This window comes from Balaenoptera musculus, chromosome 6, assembly GCF_009873245.2.
Source record: "Balaenoptera musculus isolate JJ_BM4_2016_0621 chromosome 6, mBalMus1.pri.v3, whole genome shotgun sequence".
Taxonomy (NCBI): Eukaryota; Metazoa; Chordata; class Mammalia; order Artiodactyla; family Balaenopteridae; genus Balaenoptera; species Balaenoptera musculus.
In genome coordinates this window covers 114345763-114369950 of record NC_045790.1, presented here as the reverse complement: position 1 = coordinate 114369950, position 24188 = coordinate 114345763, and the positions used below count along the sequence as shown (strand labels likewise).

At 59.8% G+C, this 24188-nt stretch overlaps 3 protein-coding genes and 1 long non-coding RNA gene across 15 annotated transcripts in view; 3 read left to right on the top strand and 1 right to left on the bottom strand.

The window, feature by feature from the left end:
* ADAMTS13 (ADAM metallopeptidase with thrombospondin type 1 motif 13) overlaps positions 1-449 on the top strand; it is a 32205-nt gene extending 31756 nt beyond the window's left edge. The window contains exon 31 of the mRNA XM_036856844.1: positions 25-449. Within this exon, the coding sequence (XP_036712739.1) occupies positions 25-189 (165 nt within the window). The 3' untranslated portion in view covers positions 190-449. The remainder of the gene's footprint in view (positions 1-24) is intronic.
* Positions 450-970: 521 nt separating this feature from the next.
* Positions 971-12537, top strand: CACFD1 (calcium channel flower domain containing 1). 5 transcript variants are annotated; one of them, XR_005020341.1, is made up of 6 exons: positions 971-1153; positions 4129-4201; positions 4774-4899; positions 7714-7821; positions 8388-8961; positions 12384-12537. XR_005020341.1 is itself a non-coding variant. In XM_036855982.1 (6 exons), the coding sequence occupies exons 1-5, from the start codon at positions 1033-1035 to the stop codon at positions 8476-8478; spliced, it is 519 nt and encodes a 172-aa protein (XP_036711877.1). In that variant the 5' UTR covers positions 971-1032; the 3' UTR covers positions 8479-8517; positions 8837-10533. The 5 variants fall into 5 exon arrangements, 3 of the variants coding, with proteins under 3 accessions (XP_036711877.1, XP_036711876.1, XP_036711878.1); XR_005020342.1 differs by lacking the exon at positions 12384-12537 and adding an exon at positions 10961-10978; XM_036855982.1 differs by lacking the exon at positions 12384-12537 and having other exon boundaries at positions 8388-8517; positions 8837-10533.
* On the bottom strand, positions 10919-18485 carry SLC2A6 (solute carrier family 2 member 6). Of its 8 annotated transcripts, none has more exons than XM_036855979.1 (10): positions 18324-18456; positions 17609-17771; positions 16388-16594; positions 15634-15733; positions 14792-15003; positions 14217-14369; positions 13479-13587; positions 12915-13100; positions 12548-12693; positions 10919-11691 (listed from the first exon to the last, which is right to left on the bottom strand). In XM_036855979.1, exons 1-10 carry the CDS (start codon positions 18413-18415, stop codon positions 11536-11538), a joined length of 1524 nt encoding a protein of 507 aa, XP_036711874.1. In that variant the 5' UTR covers positions 18416-18456; the 3' UTR covers positions 10919-11535. The 8 variants fall into 8 exon arrangements, with proteins under 8 accessions (XP_036711874.1, XP_036711873.1, XP_036711871.1 ...); XM_036855978.1 differs by lacking the exon at positions 13479-13587 and adding an exon at positions 13287-13437 and having other exon boundaries at positions 10966-11691; positions 14217-14364; positions 18324-18485; XM_036855976.1 differs by having other exon boundaries at positions 10966-11691; positions 13287-13587; positions 18324-18415.
* LOC118897115 lies at positions 16461-23824 on the top strand. The gene is made up of 3 exons (XR_005020343.1): positions 16461-16583; positions 23029-23261; positions 23521-23824. It is a non-coding gene; the product is annotated as an uncharacterized LOC118897115 (long non-coding RNA).
* Positions 23825-24188: the final 364 nt, after the last annotated feature.

Below are 24188 nucleotides of genomic sequence, written 5' to 3'. Positions count from 1 at the left end.
TTGGGGCTGCCACTTTCCTCCCAGATCCGGGATATCCACAGCCTGAGGACAACGACATTTCGCGGGCAACAGACGCTCTACTGGGAGTCAGAGGGCAGCCAGGCAGAGATGGAGTTTAGCCAGGGCTTCCTGGAGGCGCACACCAGCCTTCGGGGCCAGTACTGGACCCTCCAGGCTAGAGCTCATTAGCCTGACGATGCCCCGCATCTCCAAGCACATCCCTCAGTTGACCAGCCGGCACGGTGGGATGCCTCCTCCCGGTCCGGGAAGGGAAAGGAAGGAACCTGACATTTATGAACACCCGTTAGGTGCCTGGCTTTCCAATTCGAATTCCCTCCAATCTTAAGTATCTCCTTTAGGGCTTCCTCCCACGTGCAAAACGTTAGAGGGTGGGAGGGGAGACTCTCTGGAAAAGCAGCTCCCAGCCCCTCGGGTACCAATAAACGGAACGTGAGCTCTGAGTGGCGTTTTCTTTACGTAACCTGTCCAAATATGGCTTGAAAACCCACCTCCCCGCACGGCAGGGATTCCCTGGCCGCGGTCGGGCTCCAGATCCACACCAGATCTGAGCAACCCCCTGGCCACCCCTAGCGGTCGTCTTCCTACCCAGGGAGGAGAGGCGAGGGAGTTTGGAGTCCCGATGGGGCCCTGAGGCTGGCGCACCTGATAATTCTCATCGAAGCCCCGCCCTTATACTAGTCTGGGTGGGAATGTTTGACCGCCTGGGGGTCCTGCGGCGCCAGCACCCGCCCCCTATACTAATAAGCACGAGCCCTTAGGGCCCTCCTCGTCCACGCCCCTTCGGGCCCCGCCCCCTATGCTAACGAACACGGGCCCGCTCGGGCGCACCTACCCGCGGCCCCACCTCTATGCTGATGAGCGCGAGCCTCTCGGGCGCCCCTCTCCCGACCCCGAGAGCCCCGCCCCCTATGCTAATGAGCGGCCGCCTCTCCCACAAGGCAGCGCGCCGGGACGACGCGGCCGGCTCCGGAGCCCTTTGTGAGGGCTGGGGGAGCGCCGGACGGCGGCACCATGAGCGGTGCGGGCGGAGCGGCGGTGGCGTCCGTGAGCTCGGCGCCGCCCGCGCAGGAGGAGGGCATGACATGGTGGTACCGCTGGCTGTGTCGCCTGTCGGGGGTGTTAGGGGCCGTCTGTGAGTACCCGGCCCGGGGGAGGGGCCGGGCCGGGCCTGCCGCACGCTACGCATGCGCGTCCGGCCCCGCCCCCGTGGCCGCCCCCCGCGGCACCCCCTCCCCCCGGGAAGGGGCCGGCTTGGGGCCGGGGTCTCCGGGCCACGCGCGGCTCTGGGCAGCGGCGGGGGCGGCGGGAAGCCGGCGCTTCTGCGGTTGCTGTGGTTCCCGGCCCGCGGCCTGGGCTCCTGGGTCCGGAGCTGGCGAGCAGCTCAAGGGACGTTCCAGGAGGGAACGACGCGGCCGAGACTGCCCCTCCACGGCTCCTCTGAGCGTGAGGGCAGTGCGACACCTACTCCGGGGGCCTTCCGAGATTGCCCAGATGCTAGTGCTGAAGCTCGGGCGCAGTCTGGTCCGGAGGCCGCCTCACCTGTTGACTCGGGTGTGGGTGCGGGCGGCAGCCGCCTTAACCTTTGGGCGAAGGTTGTTTATAAATGGGGCGGGTGCTGGCCAGATTTCCTGAGGGCCCGGCGGTGAGCTGAGGGAGGTGGCCTCTCCTCTGGGTCCTCACTGCACTTGGAGGCAGTGCGCTTGCCCTGATGTCAGCTCTCCCTCCTGCTGTCAACTCTGCCTCAACCGTCTCTCATCTACCCTCCTTCTACTCCCCACCCCGCATCGCGGACACGCACACCCCGACCTCAGGTTTCCTGGAATGCTAGGCTCTTTTAGCACAGTCCCCCAAAGAGCATACATAGGAAGGCAGATCTGCTACAGAAGTAAAATAAGGGTCATAGGGCAGGTCTTCCAGAGGCAAGCAGACCCTGATCAGATATGTCGAAGGAGCACCTTCTTAGGCTCCCCTTCCAGTCTCGTGGTCCTCCCGGGTGGATGGAAGCTGGAAGAAAGTTCAGGGGTGATAATGGGACAGGCCCTCCCTCCAGGCACAAAAAGGCCTCCGAGTCCCTGTCGTTGCTGTTCAGAGGGAGCATGTTTTTGACTTTGTAGGAGAGACTGGTCAGGTCTTAGATATGAGCCTTTGGAGTCTGGGTAGCTGTTTCCCTGGCAGATCAGAGTGAGGCTGCTGTGGGAGTGACAGTGATGGGGCGGGGTGGGGGGGAGAAGGGAAGGGGCCTGAGTGTGGCCTGTGGGCTGTCACCCTCCTCCCTCCATCTTGGGGTCAGCTGCCCTGCCAACTCCCTTGTTAGCCCTGGCGTCGCATCCAGTTCTGCGCTTTTCGAAGTGGGATTCTCGGGCCACCCCAGGAGTTCGTGGTATTGGGGCTACAGATGCCACTTCAGGAGAAACCTGTGACGTCGCTCTGAAATGTCAGTTTCACCTGCAGATTTGGGGAAAGTGCTTGTTATATGAATCCCAAATAGTATATAATACAGAGTAGAATGCAAAGCACGGAGGAGTTTTAGAGATGAAACTGGAGTTCAGCTGAGCCTCGTGTTTGCGGCTGGTGGCTGTGGGGCAGCGTCACCTTCCTCTGCAGTGGGGGGTCTCGGGAGAGGCGTTTCCTCAGGGTCCTGATCATCTGGAGGCCAAAGCTTGGGAGGAGATAGGCTGGCCCAGGACACCGCCCTCACTTGGCGAGAGTGTTGGACACCCCGAGGGGACATCTTCCAGCCCTTGATTGTTAAAGGACTCCTGGCTGGAGCCTCTTTGTCTGGGTTGAAACCTGGTCCTCCCGCAAGGTTGGCTGCTGGTAGATAGTGGGGCAGAGGTGACATGCTGACTGCGGCAGGAAGTATAGGGCGCTGTCAGGTGAGACCAGGCACAGCTGACGTCAGGCAGGAGCAGTATTGTATCGTGTGGGCGCTCACATCTGTGGCCCTGGGGAGCCTTGCTGCCTGAATGTGTGTGTGACCTGTCCCAGGACAGGTGCCGCCTTTAGTAGGCGGGAAGTACATCTGTCGCTGGAGGAGACCTTGGTGGGGGGACGTACGAGGGCAGTCCCGTTGCAGTTTGGGTTCACTTCACCTGGTTTCCTCTTCCATCGTCTGCTGTCTGCATAGGGTTACATGGGAAAACAGGAGAATTGCAGGTCCTTGCCAGGGGTCAGGCGCAGAGGGAGCTGCTGCAAATTTAATGGACTGATTGCTCATCGCCGCCTCAGGAGGCCCGGCTTCCTGCCCAGCAGCCAGCCACTGCCTGGCAGACTCGCGGAGTTCTTGGTGGAGCCGGGCTGGGGGCTGTGAGAGAGGAGGGAGGCGATTGTGCGGGCCCCTCGGTGGGATGCTGTTGGGAGGGGTGAGCGAGGCTCCGCATTTGGGGCATCAGAGAAGCCGCTTTCCGGGGTAGGAGAGGGTGCGCCCTCCCTGCTGCAGACCCTTGGTATTTCAGGGTGGGTGGGCTGGGCTGTCGGGCTGTCCTGTGTGTAGGAGAGAAAACCGGCCTGGAAAGGTGAAAAGAACATACCCAAAGTCACTGGGCTGGTGGGTCAGTCAGAGCTGGAATTGTGATCCAGGTCGACCTGGTCCTGATTTCTTTTCCAAGAGGGGCAGCCCTGTCCCAACCCAGATCCAGAGGACTTCTCTCGTGGCCTGCCCTGGGCATGGTGCCGCCTGCCCTGGCCTGAGCCCTTGAGAGACATTCTCTTTTTCATGCTACGCACCTTGCAGGGTGGGTTTTGGGACAGCTGGGGTTCAGAGGGCGGGCTTCTCCAAGCCCAGAACAGAGAGAGGGCGGGATGTGCACGCTGCCTCGCTGAGCCCCGAGAGCGAGCCAGCTCTGGGGTCCCGCCGCACCCTGGCCCTGAGGTCTGGGCAAGCCGCTTCGCCTGTCTGAGGCTGCGTCCTCACCTGTTCATGGAGTCGTTGTGTTGGCCTTGCTTGTCTCTGGTGGCAGTGGGGAGACGTCTGGGTGCTGTGAGAAGAGCCAGGTGCTGGGGTCGGGAGGGGTCTCGTGCTTTCACGAGCCGTCTCCCCAGGTGGCCCGCCCGCAGGCTCTGCCCCTTCCTCCCTGGTGATTCCTGCCCGTGTCTCTTGCTTTCAAGCTTGCGCCATCTCCGGCCTCTTCAACTGCGTCACCATCCACCCTCTGAACATTGCGGCCGGCGTGTGGATGATGTGAGTAGCCGTGTGACCGTCCTGCCGGGGGGTGTTGGGGCGTGTGGATTTCTGGGCACCTCCCAGGGGGAACACGAGTGAGTTGCATTGGGTGGACTGGTCTGTGAGGGTTACCGGGCACCAGTGGTGTGTGGGAGACCTGGGGTGGCATTAGTTGTGTGAGTTCCTGCTCTGGGGCTCCGGGGGTCCGTGGGGGCAAACGGGGATAGCGAGGGTGCTTTCCCTCCAGGGTGGGGGCGGATGGAAGGGCCCGGCCCGCTGTGAGGGCCCAGTGTCTTGTCACGATGACTGTGACCCGGACACGGAGAACCCAAAGGCGGGAGCAGACACGCTTGGCGTGCCACCTGGGGCTCAGCCGTCCCCAGCCCAGACACGTGCTGTGCTGAGGGCTCGCCGAGGTCCCCGCTCCAGCGAGGGCATCCCGAGGGCGGGCCGTGGCAGTGGACTGGCTTCCCTGCCCCGGCTGCTCCCGGAGCCCAGAGTGTGGGGAGCAGCCGGGAGCGGGCGGGGGGCGGCATCGCGGGGCGCCGGGACCCGCCGGCCTGGGCGCCAGCCTGCCCCTCTCTCTGCAGCATGAACGCGTTCGTCCTACTGCTGTGTGAGGCGCCCTTCTGCTGCCACTTCGTTGAGTTTGCGAACACGGTGGCGGCGAAGGTGGACCGGCTGCGCTCCTGGCAGAAGGCCGTCTTCTACTGCGGGTGAGGGGCCGCGGGCCGGGCCTGACGCGGCTCCCCCAGACCCTGCTTCCGCAGGTGACAGTGTTGGCCGGGGCGGGCGGACGGCTGCTTAGTTTACTCTCGGTAGAGGTTTAAACAGGGATGGCGTTTGTGCAGAGTCACGTGAGGGACCCGCTGTACGACGTGACCCAGCGTCCAGGGCTCTGCGTCTGGCCTACAGGTCCAGCCACACGGTATTCAGACGTGAGATACGTACACCTTGCAGCAGTACGTGTGATAGAGAACGCGAGAAATGCCTGGAATGTTGGCCCATCAGTTGGGAGTTGTAGAGCAGATTCTGGTAGATCCCTATGTACCTCTGTGCAGCCTTTCAGGAGTGTGGCCGATCTAGATGTCCTGACATGAAAGGGGAAAGAAGCAAGTTGTAGAACAGAAAATAGTGCCTTCCAAATATGCTTTTCTCTTATTTTCCCACTTCTAACAACAAGTTCAGTATGTAGTACCTCCCATCTGAGCCATGAGATTGAACTAATTTGTTTAATGCAGCTTCCAGAACAGTGCCTGGTGTCTGGGAGGCCCTCAACAGCTTCTGGCAGCAGCAGCAGGTAGTGGTTGTCTAGATTATCTTTAGAAATAAATATGGAGGTTTTTATTTCAAAGGTTTCTTCCCTTCCTGGAGGCCAGTAGTTGTGTCAGAGCACAGGATACGTGCTCAGCTCTAGAGCCATTTCCCACTGTGTCTGAAGAACAGAGGAATACGAAATACCACGCTTTGGCACCTCCTTTGCTGGTGTTTCTGTTTTTTTTAATTATTTAAAAATGCTAACAGTAATATATATTCATTAAAAATAATGTGGAAATAAAAAGTTGTTACCCAAAGCCCCGCTACTCGTTAACATTTTGATATGTGTCCTTTCAGTCTGTCTTCAGGCATTTTCTAAAACCTGTTCTCGCACACAGTTTTAACCATTACAAGTACATTTGTATCCTGTTTTTTCCCCCTTAAAATCATGGTAGAAATATTTTTAGTCTTACCACAAAGGCTTCATAAGAAGACTTTTTAAAAAATTTATTTATTTATTTATTTATTTTTGGCTGTGTTGGGTCTTCGTTGCTGCACGCGGGCTTTCTCTAGTTGTGGTGAGCAGGGGCTAATCTTCGTTGTGGTGTGCGGGCTTCTCATTGCGGCGGTGGCTTCTCTCGTTGCGGAGCACAGCCTCTAGGCTCACGGGCTCAGTAGTTGTGGCTCGCGGGCTCAGTAGTTGTGGCACACGGGCTTAGTTGCTCTGCAGCACGTGGGATCTTCCAGGGATCGAACCAGGGATCGAACCTATGTCCCCTGCATTGGTAGGCGGATTCTTAACCACTGTGCCACCAGGGAAGCCCCCATAAGATGAATTTTAATGATGGGAATATTTATTCCGCTGAATGTATCGTGCTTTTCTTCACTTGTAACCTGTAGTACAAATCAGGCTGTGATGAACATTTCGGTGCTAAAAATTTCTGTGTTGATGATGATTTCCTTAGGATCTATTTCCAGGTATGGGGTTATTAGGTCAAAGATTACAATCACTTAAAAGATTTCAATATGTGGCTAAAGTGCTTTCCAAAGAGAGTACCTGAGTTTCTTCTTTCTTTCCCCCGGCCCAGGGCCATGTGCCATTTTCACATTTGTATCTATTATCTAAGGTAAAATCTTTTTCTGTATGTTTTTTACTAACTGCATTTTTAGTTTTTGGTAATTAATGGTCTAGTTTCCTTTTCACCTTTTGACATTATAACATTTTACTTAGTAAGTTATGTGTGTTTCTATATTAAAGATTTCTTAATTCTTTGTTATATTTCCTGCAAATGTATTTCCAGCCTGTTGTTTGCCTTTAGTTTTGTTTTGACAGAAGATTTTTCCCCATGGTCTTTTCTTTTCCTTTGCAATTTCTATTATTATTTTTTTACTTAGAAAGTTTATAACTTCAGTAAAACCTCATGGTCACACGTCCCGCCAGAATGGAAATTCAGGTAGAATTCATTTGGTCGAGTCCGAGAAGAGTCTAAGAAGAGTTTTGTCTTCCTTGTGTACAGGGTGTGTGTGTTAACCCGAATCACTGCCAACGGTCTGGAAATCCCAACCAGGACCAGGCATCGGCCCCATGGATACTTAAGCCAGAGTGGACACCTGTCTCCAGGTGGTGCCAACCTGGACCAGACAGAGCTGCCTCACCAGCCAGTTAGCTGTTCTTGGTGTGCACCTTGCAATAAGGAAGCCCCGTGTCTTGTGCACTTTAACCTTTGGGATCTTCCTTGTTGAGATACGGCTGGTTTTACTGCGCTGATAAGAGCCAACATTTATTTAGTGCTTATGCTGTTCCAGACATCGTGTTAAGTACTTAACATGCCTTATCTCATTCATTCTCAAAACCTCTGAGGTTTGATCCCCACCTTACCGTAGAGAGGCCGAGCCTCAGTTGAGTAACTTGCCCCCAGTCACAAAGCCGCTAAGGGACTGAACTGACACTGGATTTTCTGGTCTGCCTGTTTTTATGCACAGGGGTTTGGGCCATTTTGGTGCTGTTTAACCCTTTTTGGATCACAGATCCTTTCAAAAACCTGATGAAAGCTTTGGGTTCTCTCCCCAGAAAATGCACAGAATTTTACAGACAAGTTCACGGGTGTTTGAGGACTTTACGAAGCCCGGCTGTGCACCTGTGCCCCAGCTGATTTCTGGGGACCCTTCCTGTACCTGGCTGTCTGGGAAGGGGGCTGGGTGAACCCGGGAAGCTGGAAGTGGTGTCGTGGCCACGGGGTGGGAGTGCCCTTTGACCTCTGCTTCTCCTCTAGGATGGCCGTCGTTCCCATCGTCATCAGCCTGACCCTGACCACACTGCTGGGCAACGCCATCGCCTTCGCCACCGGAGTGCTGTACGGACTGTCTGCTCTGGGCAAGAAGTGCGTCTGCTGGTCCCAGCCCCCGGGGGTGGGGGATCTTTACTTCCCGCCTCCTGAAGTCTCGCAGGGAGGAGAGGGCTGGGAGTGGCCCCCGTTATTCTATTGTGGAAACGGAAGCACAGAGGCTGTCAGTGACCCCCATCCGTGTCTCCAGGGTGTCCGAGCTCTAGGGAGTGAGAGCAGGAGAGTTCACGGGACTCCCTGGTGGCCCCGTCGTGCCTCGTCACAGCCTGTAGCAGGGACGGCAGAGGCATGGCTCCTGAGAGCCTCTTCCCATTGGGGCCCACACCTGGCTCCGCGGTCAGCAGTCACCCTCTCTCGCGGAGCCCAGGCTGAGAATCCGAATCCTCAACTCAGCATCCCAGGCAGCCTGTGCCGCCCTTAGAGGGGACAAGACACGTCTTTGCCATCCTAGCAATAGGGTCTCTGTCTGGGGAAACCGGAGGGCCCGTTAGGCTCTGTCTGCAGGCCACACCTGGGTCACAGGTCAGGAATGGGGTGGAGGCTGGGAGGGCTGTGTGTCTGGGGTCCGTCCCCCGTGTGGCGCTGACTGGCTCTCTCCCCAGGGGCGACGCGATCTCCTACGCCAGGATCCAGCAGCAGAAGCAGCAGGCAGACGAGGAGAAGCTCACGGACACCCTGGAGGGGGAGCTGTGATGCGGTCGGGGGACCCGCCCACCCCCCGTCAGCCCTCTGGTCTGTGTGAGCACGTCCCCGAGGCGCACTGACCCTGAGGGGCAGCCTGGAAGAGGAGGCTGCGTCCACCTTCCTCAGTCCCTCTCACCTGTCCCCGCACCGGGAGTCCTCCTCTGTCTGCCCCTCCCCCAGATTGGCATCACCCCAAGCCAGGCGCCGAGGGGCCGGGGTGAGGGCGCTGAGGGCCTTGGCCGGCATCAAGGGGATGGGCGGTGGCGGCAGGCAGCGGGGGCCTCGGGGTGATCCAGGCCTCGGGGCGTGAGGCCGCGCGGAGCCTGCAGAGCTCTGCGGACAGCCCGCCTGACCCCACTCTTCCCAGCTCGCCTGGCCTGGCCGGCAAGAGGCCCCTGGGCGGGTTTCCAGACTTACGCAGCTGGCAGGACCCCCGAGACCCGCTGAAGGCCCGCGCGGAGCTGCTTCTGGAGACTTTGGTCCCGCCTCGAGGTGGGAGGTACATCCGCCCGGGCCCGGCATCGGCCCCCGCGGCCTCCTCTCAGCCCTGCAGGCAGGAGAGCATCCCGTAGGCTGAGCCTCCTGGGCTGCCTCTGTCCTCCTGTCATCAGGGCAGAGCGGTGTCCCGCTGCCCATACCCCCTGCCACCCTGCTCTCCATGGCAGCCCCCAGTGCTCCCGACACGCTCCTCCAGTGCCCGCGACGGCAGCCCAGGTCGTGACCCAACCGCTGGTAGGGGCGTGCTCCCTCCCCCGGTTCCCTGGAACCTTGGACTAGCACGGAACCAGGACACTTCCCGTGGGCCTGGCCAGCCCCTAGGTCCTCCCCAGCCCCCGGGCCCCGGTGCTAAGGACGTGCGGAGGCCAGGCTCTCCCCTGCCCCGCGGGGCTGCCCGTCCCCCTCTCTGGTGTGGACCTGCCGACCCCACCCCCCGCCCTGTCCTCGGGGAGCTTCCTGCCTTTTGAGAGCTGGGCAGAGGCTAGAGCCGCCCCTGCACCCACCGTGAGCTCTCCGCACTGCGCTGCGTGCCAGGCCACCAGGGAGCGGGGCCTGGGCGGAGGGGCCGTGGAAGCGGCTCTGCCTGGACGTGCGCGTCGTCTCCCCAGCCTCCCTCCATGCGCCGTCCCTTCCTTCTGCCCTGCCCACCGGCCGCTCTGCTTGCTGGACTGGTGTCAGCCGCCGGGCGTGTGTGACAGGCCTGGCCCGCCCGGGGGGCGGTCTGGGGCTCAGCTCCTCCTCCTCCCAGGACCCCAGGCGGGGCCCGCACCTGCTCTGTGGAACCAGCCCCAGGGCTGCGTCCGGTCTTCGCTTCCCAGAGGGACTTTTCATCTCGGGGGTTTGTTAGTGTTTGAGGCTGGGAGGGCAGGCACTGTCCCAGGCACAGCAGCGTCCCCCAGCAGCTCTCCAGGGAGCCCGACACGTGCCTTCAGGGGTCCTCTGGGACCAATTTCCTCAGGCCAGCGCTGGGTTCAGTGGGCTGTCGGTCTCTCCAGGCCAGCAGGGGTGTGTGTGTGTGTGTGGTGTGTGTGTGTGTGGTGTGGTGTGTGTGGTGTGTGGTGTGGGGGGTGTGTGTGTGTGTCTCCTGCGTGTGCCGTGAATGAGATCTGTCTACCTCCCAGGAGGAGCAAGGGCCCTGCCTGCCCCTCTTGGCTCATTCTTACCCAGAAAGTGGGACTCTGGGGTCACTCCTACCCCTGCCTCCGGGGCAATGCTGATGGGGGTCTTCTTGCTGCAGGAGGAGAAGGGCTGGCTGTGTGTTGAGGAGGCTTGCGCTTCTGCCCTGTGAGGAAGTTGGGTGGGCCCACCAACCCCTCGGTCACAGGCCAGAGTGGGCAGGTCATTTGCAGAGGTTCCGCAAGAGTGTAGCCGAGCAGCCCTGGAGCTGCGATCCTGTCTCCCAGTCGGGGGGCGGTGGGTCCCACCTTGCCGGTGGTGGAAGGGCAGGGCCGCCAGGCCCCTCTCCCACCTCTGCGGCCCTGGGCTCTGTCCTCTCGTGGTCCTTGTTTACTCTCAGTGTTTGGCTTGCATTTTGAGCAATAAAGCCTGGTAGTGGTTTGTATGGTGGCTCGCGCGGTCCGCCTGTTACCATCTCCCTCCGGGGCACTAAGTAAGCGGTAGGGGTGCCCCGACCCTACACCGGCTCGGCAGGGGCCAGCCCCGGGAGTAACTGCCACGGTATCGAGGTCCCCTATGCTGCTGGCCCTGTGCCGGCCTGCTCCCAGCATCTCAGACAAGGACGGTGGCTTGGCTGAGCTCACACAGCTAGGAGGGGCTGGAACCCCACGGCCGGGGGGCCCACGGCCCTCGCCTCTTCCTTCTGCCTGGCTGGGGCAGCTTAGGGTGGCCATAGAGAGGTGGCCTGGGGCAGCAGGCCCTGGCGACCTCGGCTGAGAATTTGGGTCCAGCCTGGCTGCTGGGGGGGCTCTCCCACCTGGAGTAAACCCCACTCTTTCCTCTCCTGGGCCGTGGCCCGGTTTATTTGTATAAATAGGGCGAACATGGCTTGAACTCGAGCGCTTCCTGTTCCCAGAAGGCGGGTGGGTGTAGGAGGGAGTGTCCACGCTGGGTCCTGGCCTTTGGGGGTCCAGGACGGTCCCTGCGGTGTCCATAGGCCTCACAGGCCCAGTTTCCTGTCTTGGTCCCCAAAGCCAAGAGGCTCAGTGGCCGCCAAGTGATCAGAGCAGGAGGAGGCCCGACGTCCCTGTGCGGAGCCGCTCCACCGCCAGCAGCCCTGTGTGTCCTCGCCGTGGCCCTCCACGCGTGAGTGAGCGCTAGGCCCGAGGTCGCCCAACAAGGCCTTGGCCCTGGGGCCGTGTGGCTGCCCCCTCCGTCGGTGGGTCTGGCCGATGAGTGGGTGACAGTGGGGCCACCTGAGCCAGGGCCGAGGCTGGACGGGGCGCTGCCTGCCCAGAGCCGGTGCGTGTGCCGTGCCGTGAGGCCTCTGGCCGGTCCTCCTGTGCCTGGCTGGCGGCGGGTTGCCACTGCCTCCTGGACGCGGGGTGCAGGTTTGGGGCCCCGACAGCTCCACCACCCAGCGGTTTGGCCCTCAACGGCGGGGGCCCCGCCCTAGCGTAGGAAGGATCTCCTCCCGCTGCGGAAGAAGGCCTCGATCTGCTCCAGCGACCGGCCCTTGGTCTCGGGCACACAGCAGCCGGTGAAGGCCAGGTTCACGGAGCACACGGCGGCAAAGAAGAAGAAAGGCACCTGCAGGCCGAAGGCGTTCTGGGGGAGAAGAGGGGCTCCGGGTCACAGGGGAACCCTAAAGGTCCTTCCGCCCCAGCACCAGCTTCGTGGCCCTGCGAGCAGTAGCCAGCCTGGGGGGCAGGCCTTCATCTCGTTCCCCTGCTTGGACCACCCCCGGGTTCCCCACTGTCTCCAGCGTGAAATCCAAGTGCCTCAGCAGGGCATTCGAGTCCTTGAGGGGTGCAGGCAGCCTTCCTCTGTGCTGGGCCCAGGACTGACTGCTCCCAGCCGGAGCCCACCCTGCCCCAGACACCGGCCTCTCTCCTTGGTCCCAGTGCCCACCTCTCATTTTCAGCTGTCCCACGCGCCTGCTTGCAGCAGGCCTGCCCCCACAGCGTGGCTGACCTGCTCTGGGCGCCCCCAACCCTGCCCTGACCCACCGACTGCACCAGGCTAGGCCCCATCCAAGCTGTCCCCATCAGATTCTCCCACTTGGGAGTTGGGAACTGGAACTCGGAGGTTGTGGTTGGCTTCAGGGCCTGCTGGGGGTTTGAACCAAGAGGCTGGGTGAAGCCAGGATGGGGAAGCACTCGGCAGAGAGACCCAAACTGCCCACCCAGACAGAAGGCCCAGATACCCCGGAGGGTGACAGGCAGGGCAGGCGGGTGTGGCTCTCTGGGCTTGGGTCCCACCCTGGCCTGGGAGGTCAGTCACCTGACTTCTCCCAACAGTTCCCTGAGCCAAGTCTGTTTGCTGAAATGAATGTCACTTGACAGCCCTTGGCCTCGGTGTGAAGCGGGTGTGCGCTAAGGCTGAGGGGACACGCGGAGAAGCCTCAGCACAGCCCTCGGCACCGGCCAGAGAGGCCCCAGGTCCCCGGGGGCGGAGCACTCACCACCACCAGCAGGAAGGACTTGGTGAGGGCAAAGGCGGTGAGCCAGCTGACCAGCACGCAGAGCCCCGAGGCCACGCCGCGGGCCCGCAGGGGCAGGATCTCGGACATGAGGAGCCAGGTGATGGGCCCCCAGCCCATGGCGTAGCCTGCCGGAAGCGGGGAGGGGCGGGCTCAGAGCCCATTTGTGGGGTGGGGTGGGGGGGGGGCGGCTGGGGAAGAAGGCCTCTTGTGTCTCCCTGGAGCTGCTGAGAGACCGCTCCCCAACCTCCAGGACAGAAGTGACACAGCCCACGACACCGGCGCGTCCCCGCACCTCACACCCAAGACAGCCCCGTCCCCAGACCCCATAGAGCACGGCCACACCTACCCATGATGAAGAGCATGGTGGCCAGCAGGGGCACCAGGGTGAGGTAGCCGGTGGGCGTGGCCAGGGGCTGCTCTGTGCCCGCCGGGGGCACACTCTCCAGGCCCATGGTGCCGTTGGGGGTCAGAGGCTTTGGACCGAAATGGACGTACAGCCCCAGTGTCAGGTTGGCAGCAAACATGCTGGCCGCTGTGGACAGACAGGTGGCGCTCGGGGGGCCGGGGCCGTCTGAGCCAGCACCCTCAGCGCCCTGTACCCCGTGTGGCCCGGTCCCCTTCAGGCCGCCTGTGACTGGAGGCTGCTTCCTACAGGGCAGCCAGCTCCCCCCCCCCCAGCCCGCGTTTGGGCTCCTGTCACACCCAGCGTGTGTGTCACCGCCAGCTCGTTTGCTCCCACGAGCCCCAGCAGACCTTTCTGGATGCCTGGGCCCTCGCCGGTTGCTGGGGAGACGGAGGCCACCAGGGCAGGTCTGACCCAGGCCCCCTGGCGCTCCCACCGCGAGGGCTGGCAAGGCACGTGGCAGCTGCTGCAGGAGTGAATGAGTGCCGGTGAGCAGCCTGTGCTCACCTGAGACGAAGAGCAGAGCCTTGCGGCCGGCCAGGTCCATGGTGAGGGCGGCGATCAGCACAGACAGGAGCCGCACAGCTCCCACGATGGCTGCGTCATCCTCAGGGGGCTGCAAGGAGGGAGCCCCCGGGGCTGAGGGACCCCAGCCTGCTGTTCCTCTCCCCCCGCCCCCGCCAAGGCTCTGCACGGTCAGGCCCCAGGCTCAGCTGCTTTGTGCCAGGCGGTTTCGCTGGTCACCCAGCCCGGCCCGTTGGGCCCTCGCGGGCAGGGGCACAACTGCGGTGCCCACCACTAAGCGCAGGGCTGGCACCGGATCCAGGCATAACGACAACTTGTGGAGCCGTACTGTCGCTAATCTTCAGACCTCATCTCCCTCTGAGCCCCAGGACGGGCGGACAAAGCCATGCTGGCTTCGCAGAGGAGGAAGCTGAGGTTTGGAGGGGCGGTGACTGCCTCAGCGGGCGGCAGATGCTCTGAACCCGGGATCTGTGGCTCCCAGGGGGTCTGTGCTTCTGTAAAACTGGTTTCCCTTGTAATTCTGCCTATCTTATTTTAAAACATGCAAGCTTTGTTTACAAACATTCCTCTGAGAACAGGTGGTTGGCCCAGAAACAGTTAAGAGACGCTGGCTTCTGCGCGTGTGCGTGCACCCCAGACCCCGGCACAGAGCGGATGCTCCGCAGGGATGCCCTCCCCGGATCTGGGGGCAGAGCGGGTGGCGTGGGGCCGGGCTCTTACCAGCAGGACGGCGGTGCTGTCGAAGATGGACTGCAGGTAGACGAGGATGGGCGTAATGCCCGTCAGTTGCTGCAGGAAGCGCATCAGCAAGGCGATGACGATGGGGCGGTACACGTGGGGGTCCCGGGCCTCGGCCCACGACAGGTGGCTGCTCTGGAGACACGAGGCTGCCGCTGAGGGGGCTGCGCCCGCCCTTCCGGCTGGCAGCAACTTGCCCTGGGCTGCGTGGGGCTAGGTAGGAGACTCCCCTCTTCCCTCCTCCAGGAAAGATCCCCAGCACTGAGGCAACCCTGGCTCTGGGGACAGGCCCGGGGACCCCTGCGTGGACCCAGGCTCTTGGATCAGTGGGTGGGCCAAGGCAGACTCCTGCTTGTCAATATCGCCGGGTCCCCAGGCGTCCACCGCACGGCGCCTGTGCCCTGGGCCAGGGGCCACGACATCCCACCCGCCACCCCTTGTTCCTAGAGGTGGGAACTGCTCTTGTCCCTGTTCTCCAGGAAAAGCAACTGAGGCTCACGACGGCCTAGTGAATGGCCACAGCCCCACAGTGCTGCAGGCGCCCACCCCTCCCACACCTGTCTCCGGACGTTGTCCTGGATCTGCTCGAACTCCCAGCGGATGTCAGCGTCAGCCCCTCGCAGCCAGGCCAGTGCCTGCAGCGCCTCCGAGTCCCTGCCCCTCGAGAGCAGGAAGCGAGGTGAGTTGGGCATGAAGCTGAGCAGCACGATCATGACGAGCACAGGCCCCTCCCCGGCCACGGCCAGCCAGCGCCACGGCAGCCGCAGGCCTGGGCACAAGGAGCGGGTGAGGAGCTGGGGCTGGGCTGGACACAGAACCCCTCCCACCGGGGCCTCTGAGCAGCCTCATTTGCCCTCAAGCATGAGTCCCAGGGCCACCTCCTACAGGAAGCCTACCCTGGTTGCTCCAGGCCTCTGTGGTCTAGATCAAGAGGGGCCACAGGGATTGCCTGGCCCCTGGCACAGGGCCCAGGTCCTTGGAGGGTCTCAAGGGCCACGGCAAGGTGATGGAGGAGTAGCCTGAGCAGCAAGGTCTTGGGGCCTCTACCACCAAACCCCCACCCCTCCTCAGCTGGCTGCACTCTGATCACTTTTCTCTGTGGTCTTCCCACCTAAGACTATTTGACAGAAACCATTCTGCTGTTAAGAGACAGTTTAAAGACTGCCAGCCCAAGAGAAGCTCTCACTGCCCAGTTAGGGGTGGGACCTCGTGACCAGAGAGGCGCAGGGAATTGCCTGGAGGCACACAGCATGACGGCAGCCATGCCTCTGGGCTCCCAGCATGGAATTCGTCTGGGGGCACATTGACCCCTTTCCACCCCCGGCTGCTCGGCGGCACCCCATCACCCGCCAGCCTGCACACGGGGGAGGTGCCCAGTGCGCGTCTGGATGATACTTGCCCAGGGCGTAGAGGGACAGCGATCCGAACACTGCCATGAGCTGCGGTGTGGCGCCCAGGGCCCCACGGACGCCTGCGGGAGCGATCTCAGACACGTACACCTGCAAGACACATCCCCACCCCCGGCCGCTGCTGAGAACACAGGTGCCTGGGCCCGGCTGAGGTGGCAGAGGTGGCCCGGTGAGCCTTGGGGAGCAGGGAGTGGGGGCTTCCGGCGGGGTTCTCGTCCTGATCATGACTCACGGCATGACCTCCCTCGGGCCTCAGTTGCCCTGTCAAGTGGGCAGAAGCACTCAGCTCTGACATGGGGACGTGAGGCTGGGAACTGGGAGGCCCGAGGGCACCCAGACTCTGGCCTCTGCTCCTCCCAGGGGTCTTCGTCCCATGCCGGGCTTGCCCAGCCCCCGAGTGGGTGTGTGGAGTGGTGGGTAAGACGAGGGGGGTCCCAGGAAGGGTGCAGGGCAGGGACTTCCCTTCCCTTTCCCGTTGCGTTGCTCAATGTGGATTTTCTCTGATTGAGCAATGTGTCTGTCAGGACTCAGGACAGGAAGTTCGGGGAGTCCAGAGTTGGGGGCGGCTTGGGACTGGTGTCAGGTTCCCCCCAAACTAGCTGCCCTGGTGGGGCTGAACTGAGGCTCCCTGGCAAACATATCCCCGTTGACCAGGGGGCTCCGAGGCCAGGAGGCCTCAGCTGATGGTGGTCAGTGCAAATACTGAGGCAGTGAGAGGACCGGGGTGGGCAGTCCTGGCCTTACCGGGATGCAGGCAGCTGTGAGTCCCCCAGCGAAGCCCGTCAGCGTCCTCCCCAGGAGCAACATCCAGAGGCCGTGGGCACCCGCCATGAGCGCATAGCCCGCTGCCGAGGGTACAGCCGAGAACATGATGCTGAGCTTCCGGCCCAGGAGGTCGTTGAGCACCATGGCACTGAGGCCCCCGGCCGCCGCACCCAAGGTGAACACGGACTGCAGGGAAAGGGTGCAGGGCCCCATCAGAGCCTAGAGACAGCTGCTTTCCCAGGCTGTCCCAGGAGCCTGGGCTGCAGGACTAGGGCCCTGGATGGTAGTGAGCCTCCTGTCTCCAGAGGGGTACAAGCAGCATGTGGACAGCTGTTTGTTAGGGATGCCACAACAGCTGTCTGCAGTGGTTCTGTCCAGCCTGATGTTTCAATGTCTAGCACTGTAATAGAGCAGGCAGGAGAACTCTGTGACTTGAAGCCCTTGGGATTTTAAGATTTGGGGGTTCTCAGATTCCCTGTCGACTGTACCAGGTTGGATCCGGTCAGTGACCTGGGCATGGTGCTCAGCCTGTCTGAGCCTCAGTTTCTTCAGCTGCATTATGGGGAGAGCGGTAGCACCCACCTCATAGGGTTGGCCCTGGAGTGAACCGGCTCTCATGGCAAGTGCCTAGCACAGGCCCGGCACATACTAGGTGCGCAGTCTGCGTTGGGTATTATTATCTTAGCTAATGTGTTGTGGTTGTAAATCTGAGGCCACTAAGATTGCTATTCTAGAATCTTGGGACTCTTGGGGCCTGTGCTCTTCCTACTTACATGCCCACCATCTATCCTGGGACCCCCCGTGCCCCAGCAGTGCTCTTTCCATTAGTAGCTGATTCTCCTGCCACCCCTCGTCCAGGGAGGTGTCCTCTCTGCTGTGACAGCCCAGCTTTGGGTGGGGGCATCTGGGGAACCCTCAGCCCCACTGGGTGGAGACCTTAAGGGACACCTCCCCACCTGCTCCTTCCCGCGCCTTCTCCATCAGCTTTCACTTCCTCCTTTTATTTCAGAGCCATTATCTGGCCTCACTCCACCCTCCCACCCCCCCACCCCAGCCTGGAGTGGGTGGGGGAGGGGGCAGACCAGGGCCCTGGAGGGGGTCCCAAGGCTGACCTTTGGGGGGTTCCTAGCTTGGGACGGAGCTCAGTGCGTCCCTGCCCCCCCTGCCCTGCCCCTCTCCAGCTCAGAGCGTGGCTCTTACCCCGAACCAGGATGCCTGGGTCTTGGTCAGACTCAGGTTTGGATCCAAGGAGTGCTCCAGGGCTGGGATGACAGGGGACGTGTAGACCAGGGCATACCCGAAGCTGAAATTGCCCAGCACAGCAGCGAAGGTAGCTAGGAACACCTTCTTGTTCTGCAGGGCCCTGGTGCGTGGGGGGTGCAGAGCAGTCAGAATCTCTGAGTCCCTCCTCGCCTGACTGCTGCCTGTCCTGAGCACGGTGGCTACCCGCTCAGAGGGCAGTGCTGGGGACGGCTGGGTCAAGAGCTGGTCAGACTGGCACCTCCCAGGCCTGAGCACCAGCTCCCTTGGGAAACCCCCAGGGCATGAGGACAGCCCCTGCAGCCCACCGCTGTGGCTGAGACGCAGGTGCAGAGCACTGTTCCCACAAGAGGAGGCTGGGTGTCTGCCCCCAGCTTTGCCATCCAAGGCTTGCTGTGTGACTTTAGGCAAGCCCCTCGCCCTCTCTGGGTCTCAGTCGCCCTGTCTCTGCCAATTGGGGGCTGGGCCCAGTACTCAGGAGGACCGGCTCCTTAAATAGGACTAGTGTGTCTGGGGCAGGAGGGAACCAGATGGCCCCTTGGTGGCCACTCACCGACAGTCAGTGGAGGCCCAAGATGGGAGCCAGCTGCCCACTGGAGGGTACCAGGGCCATCCCTAGCCTCCACCCGCAGACCCTATGCCTAGAGGCTCTCACCCGACCCGCGTCCTCTCCCCTGGTGACGGGGGTGGCTTCTCGGGGAAGGTGTCATAGTCCGGGGCCTCGGCTCCCAGCAGCGGCTCCTGCATGGCCGGCTTCTCCTGTCAGGGTGCGCCGCCGAGGGGCCGGGTCAGCTCCGGACAGAGGCGCGTCCGGCCGCAGCTGCTGGGAGCATCCGGCTGAGCCCGCAGCTCCGCCCCCACGACCGCGATTGGCTGCGGGGCGGCCCTGCAGAGCGGGCGCCGGCCAATGAGGCGGCCACGAGTGGTGCGGATGCTGAGGATGCGGGGTGCGGCGCTTGGGTGGGGCGGCCGGGCTTTCCCCTGGAGCCGACTCGGGTGTAGGGCGGAGGAACCCCGAAGGGGCGGCAGGGTTTTGCCTGGACGCGGCAGGCCCCTCGTGCGCCCCGGGAGGCCCCGGGGCTAGCTTGGCGGATGGGAACCCGCACGGAGGGAGCCGTTTGAAAGTCGTGCAGGGCCTGGAGGCAGAGCCCTTCCCCATTCGTCTGTGTCCGCGTCTGGGTCCAAGCTGGGTACCAGCCCCGGGGCGCAGACTGCGTCCCACCCCGGGGCCCAGTTGCTATAGGCAGGAGGAAGCTGAAGCCCAGAGAGGGGCCGTGACGCGCAGAGGTCACACAGCGAACACTTGTGGAGAGGAAGGCCGTGTGCTCCGCCTTGCGCTCGACGCCCTCCCTCCCCGCCACATGACTCGGAGTTACCGCTGTCCCCTTGACGCGGTGAAATCAGGCTCGCGAGTATCCGGGCCAGCCGCAGCCGAGGGTGTGTGGAGTGAAGGCAGAGGGAGGAGGGGGTGGCGATTCCAGTGGGCGAGACTTGTATTGTCCCCATTTCTGATTGCAGAAGTGACTTGGGCTTGTAGCGAATCATCCAGGTAATAAGATAGCATTTAAAAATAAGAAAAGCAGAACCTGAAAATTCCCTGGAAGCCCATTCTTAAAACAAAAAAAGACAAAACAAAAAAACCACCACCGCCACCAACAAAAAACCCAACCAACCAAACAAAAACGCAAGCCACACACACACCACACGACAAAAACAACAAAACTGAATTCCTAGTTCCAGCTCTCCCTTTGGACTTTTTCAGATGGAGGGGTCTGAATCAGACCCTATTCTGCTGAATGGATGTGCCACATATATTTTACAACCGATTCTTTGTTGTTGAACATTTGGGTTATTTCCAAATTTTAGCTATCAAAATAGCCAAGTGTTTTAAAAAGTTGTTATAGTTCTCTTTTATAATCATCAAAATATAACCACATATATTAGAATAGAGAAAACAGAGATGTGGGAAAGCCACATCCATTGCCAACAGCCTCACCCTGCTGGAATCTTAGTGTCTTTCCTTCCTCTCTTTTCCCCATGTGTCTGTTTTGTGTATTTGCCCATTGAGTGTGTATCTGATTGTGTGACCACTTCACACTGTGTTTTAAGCATTTTCTTGCTGTCAAGGGCATAGTCTTTGGACTCAGGCACACCCAATAAGTGGTGACTCTTGCTGTAATGTTGCATAATCTTCATGACCATATTTTGAAAATTGAGATGTAACACATCAAAACTGAGCAGGGTCCCATGGGGTCTTCCCAGGACAGACTGCCCCCCCCCCCAATGTCCTCTGCCTGCCTTTTGTCTGTAGAAAAGCTTTATCCATAGAATAAATTTAATCAGAGAAGTGAAAAAAAGCAGAAGCAAAGAAAAGCAAACAGGACAAAATAATAAAGTTTAGTCATTAAACAAAGTCAAGAACCTTTAGTTCCTCCTCAAAGGCAATGGATAATATTCTGAGTCACACCCTTTGAGCTGTTTTGCCAATACTGAAACCCCCACTGGGTGGAAAGCGTTAACTCCATGATGACCACACTGTAGCCATGACATAAGCTGCTCCATCTCTATTCCAAGAATTGGCCTCAAAGAAATGGGCACAAACCAACCCTGGAACTGAAGATTAAACTGTACTTAAAACAAGATGACACTGATGAGACCACCGCAAGACCAATTTCAAGATGATTGTCAGAGCTGACTGTGCTGTTTCTGCATGTAGCCCTTTCCCTTGGCCTGCACACCCCTGAAACTCCCCTTTAAAGGCTCTGATTGGCAGGGGGAGTTGGCTTTTGGACACAAGTCCGCCTTCTCCCCCAGGTTGCTGGCCTTCTGTATGAAGCAACCTTTCCTTTCCTACCAACACTTGTTTCTTGAGTATTGGCTTGCAAGCTTCGAGCAGCCAGACCTGAGCTCAGTAACATCTTAAAGGTACAGCTCAATGAATAAAATTCTGTGTGCACCCAGGAATCACGGCTCAGATCAAGAAAGAAGCTTCTGGGCTTCCCTGGTGGCGCAGTGGTTGAGAATCTGCCTGCCAATGCAGGGGACACGGGTTCGAGCCCTGGTCTGGGAAGATCCCACATGCCACGGAGCAACTGGGCCCGTGAGCCACAACTACTGAGCCTGCGCGTCTGGAGCCTGTGCTCCGCAACAAGAGAGGCCGCGATGGTGAGAGGCCTGCGCACCGCGATGAAGAGTGGTCCCCACTTGCCGCAACTAGAGAAAGCCCTCGCACAGAAACGAAGACTCAACACAGTCATAAATAAATAAATAAAAGAACGTGAATTTCTAAAAAAAAAAAAAAAAAAGAAAGAAGCTTCTGATCACCCCCAGAAAGTCCCAAGTGTCCCTTCCCAGTCATGCCCGCCCTCCTGAGGTCCCGTCACTCTGATTTCTGTTGCTGTGGATTAGATTTTCCTGCTATTGAACCTCTTGAATGGAATCCTGCTCTTGTTTCTGGCCCTTTTTTTTTTCCAATTTTTTTCCTTGAAAGTCAGCTTTATTGAGGGACAATCTACACACAGTAAAATGAACCCATTTTAAGTGCGTAGATTGATGAGTGTTGACAACCGTATCACCCAGTGGCCCCCCAATCAAGACATAGAACATTTCCACCCTCCAAGAAGGATATTGGTGCCCCTTCCCAGTCAATACTCCTCCCCCATCCCTAAGAAACCACTGATCATCTTTCTGTGACTAGATTAATCTTTCCTAGAGTTTCATAGAAAGAGAACCATATATTAAGTGCTTTTTTCTGGCTACTTTTACTCAGTACGTCTATGAGGTTCATCCGTGCTGTGTTTTCTAGTGGTTTGTTCTCTTTTTGTTGCTGTGTGTGTTAAGTTCCATCCTTTGATGGGTGGTTGGGTTTCACGAGGCTCAGGGCAAGCCATCCCCAAATATGCCAAAGTGGCAGATTGATTATGCTGAATTAAAGTTACTTGAGAAACAGTGGCTGCAAGAAGGGCACTCTGACCCTCCTCTCTGTCCCCCTGAAAGCAGGAAATAAATCTCCCATGTGGAATATACCCTTCCTGCACCAGGAGGTAGAGACAGCCTTATCACCAGAGATGGGGAATTCCGGGCAAGAAGGCTGTGTAACAGACTCTGCCTAGTTTCTTCGCTAATGAGTACCCAAGCCTAAGTTTCTTTGTCTTGTCAGTTCTTCACAGATTTGTTGTTTCTTTGTCTAGAAAGCATAAAAGCTGCCTGATTTGGTCATTTCTTTGGGTCCCATATCTATGAGACCTCTGTATGTAAGAAATTTAATTTGTTTTTTTTCCTTCTGTTAATCTGTCTTGTGTCAATTTAACTATTAGACCAGCCAAAATAACCAAGAAGGGTAAGCGGAAATTTCTCCCTCCTGGACAGGCTATTTTCAGTTTTGGGCTAAAAGAATAAAGCTGGTATGACTCTCCTTGTTCATAATTCTGTCTTACCGGCTTTTTAAGGTTCTTGAGTGGACGAACCTGGATTTGCTCATGAATCTTCTGTCATGGGCATTAAGGTTATTTCACACCTTTTTGCTTTTAAAATTAGCAATGTGATGGACATCTTTGCCCTTAAGGGATAATTTCCTTCAGCAAAGATCATTGCTGTGGTCCCCAGGCCTCTGAACCCTCCTATCTTCTCTCCTGCCCACTCTCATCCGGGTCAGCCCCAGATGGGCTGCTCTGGAACCTGGCCTCTGGGGGGGTGGGGTGGGACTATCCCCCCTCTCCCGCCCACCCTGCGCCTGGCACAGCATGGGCACACATCCAATGCCAGGAAACCCCTTGCTGGCTTGAATTTAGAGCCTGCCCTTCTTCCTTAGCCTCCCCCAGGCCCCATGCGGAAGTCTCAGCTTAGCGGCAGCAGGAAGCGCTGGTCTGGGAGTTCAGGCACCTGTTTCTGCTGGGCCTGGGAAAGCCCTGGACGCGCCCACGCGGGGGCCCTCACTTCCCCGCCTCCCAGCTCCAGCCACTCCTTGGGGGAAGCCCTAGATGGGGTGGTTTCTTTAGAGGAAAGGGCCCCTAGTTGATCCATTCAGGCTGCCACTCACTGGTGTCTGTCTCTGGGGAATCTGGCAGCTCCGGGGCAGCCCTCTCCCAGGACATGGGAGCCCCAATGGCTGGAAGGTAAACGTCCTGCAGAACTGCCTGGATTGGGGTTGGGAAGGGGCTGGGCAGAGACCACTCCACGTCTCCTGGACCTTGCTGGCCGATCTAGGGCATTGGAGCTTAAGTGACCTAGTCCAAACTCTGTCCCTGTATGGAAGAGGAGCCTGAGGATAGCGCCTCAGGCTGCCAGGACCCTCTCTGCCAAGCTCGGGGGCTTCTTGGGCGCCACTTCCTTTACTGAGCCTCATTTTTCTCATCTGTAAGATGGACGTAACCTGGTGCCCACTTCCTTCGCTGCCGTGTGGGCAGAGAGCAGCTGGTAGCCTTGATTCAGATCCTCCTGAAGTTCTGGTCCCTCCAGATGAGTCTGCTGGCTTCCAACTGCCCCGGAAACTAGCCTAGCTGCATTCCAGACCCCCTGGCACAGGGGAAAAGGTCTCCCAGGAGGGCAGTGGGGCTGAACCTGACTTCCAGCCCCCGTCATCTCAAGGGAGAAGGTGAGGAGGTTGGAGGGAACGCCAGCGGCCCAGGGGTCGTCTCATCTGGTCCTTATCCTCCCAGGGTGGTCTTCGGCATCCCCATTTCACAGAGGAAAAAACCAAGGCTCAGGGAGTCACTGCCCAGGGTCACCTCTTGGCCCCTGGCTCCTGCTGTGTCTGGGGGGCTTCCCGAGGGAGAGGGATGGGAGAGACAGGCAGTGGGTGGGTGGTGGGGCCCTTCCCAGACGAAGTCCTGTCCCTCACCTCCTTCTCACAGATGGGCCAGCCAGGGCCCCCCGGTGAGAAGGTCTCTGACACCCAGCTGTCCGGCGCTCCCGCCACCCCCCACCATGCCGCGGCTGATGCCATCCCTGGCCCCGAGGACTCGGACCTGCTGCCCTCCCTGACCCTGGCTGCAGCTCTGGTTCTGTTGTTCCTCCTGCTCTCGGCCTGGCTGGTATGGGACAGGCCCCTCCGAGGCTCTTGCTAATGTGGGCTCCCCAGCAGGGGGTGTGGGTATCCCTGGGCCGGGAGTGACACCGGCCCCGCCCCAAGCCACACCCTGGGCCAAACCCTGTGGCCAGCCGCTCAGCCCTCGCCCGTGGCAGCCCCAGTGGGACCCCAGGAGGCCCCCAGCTGCCCCCCACTGGCGGGCAGGAACCCCAATGAGCCCCCGGCTCCACAGCAGAACGCCGCTGCCGGAGCCTCACACCTGGGGGCGGCCACGGAAGGTGGGCTAAGGGCCTGGGGCAGCCGAGAGAGCTCAGGCAGATGGGCCTCAAAACCATCCCGTCCTGGCTGGCTGCGGGGTGTGGCTGGGTCCCTGTCCTTGTACCGCCATCCTGAGTGTTGCAAATAAAGCCGGGTGACCCCTGGGTCTTGGTGGAATGAGTCAGAACGGGTCAGGGAACGAGAGCTCCAGCCCAGGCTCTGCCCATGCTGGGC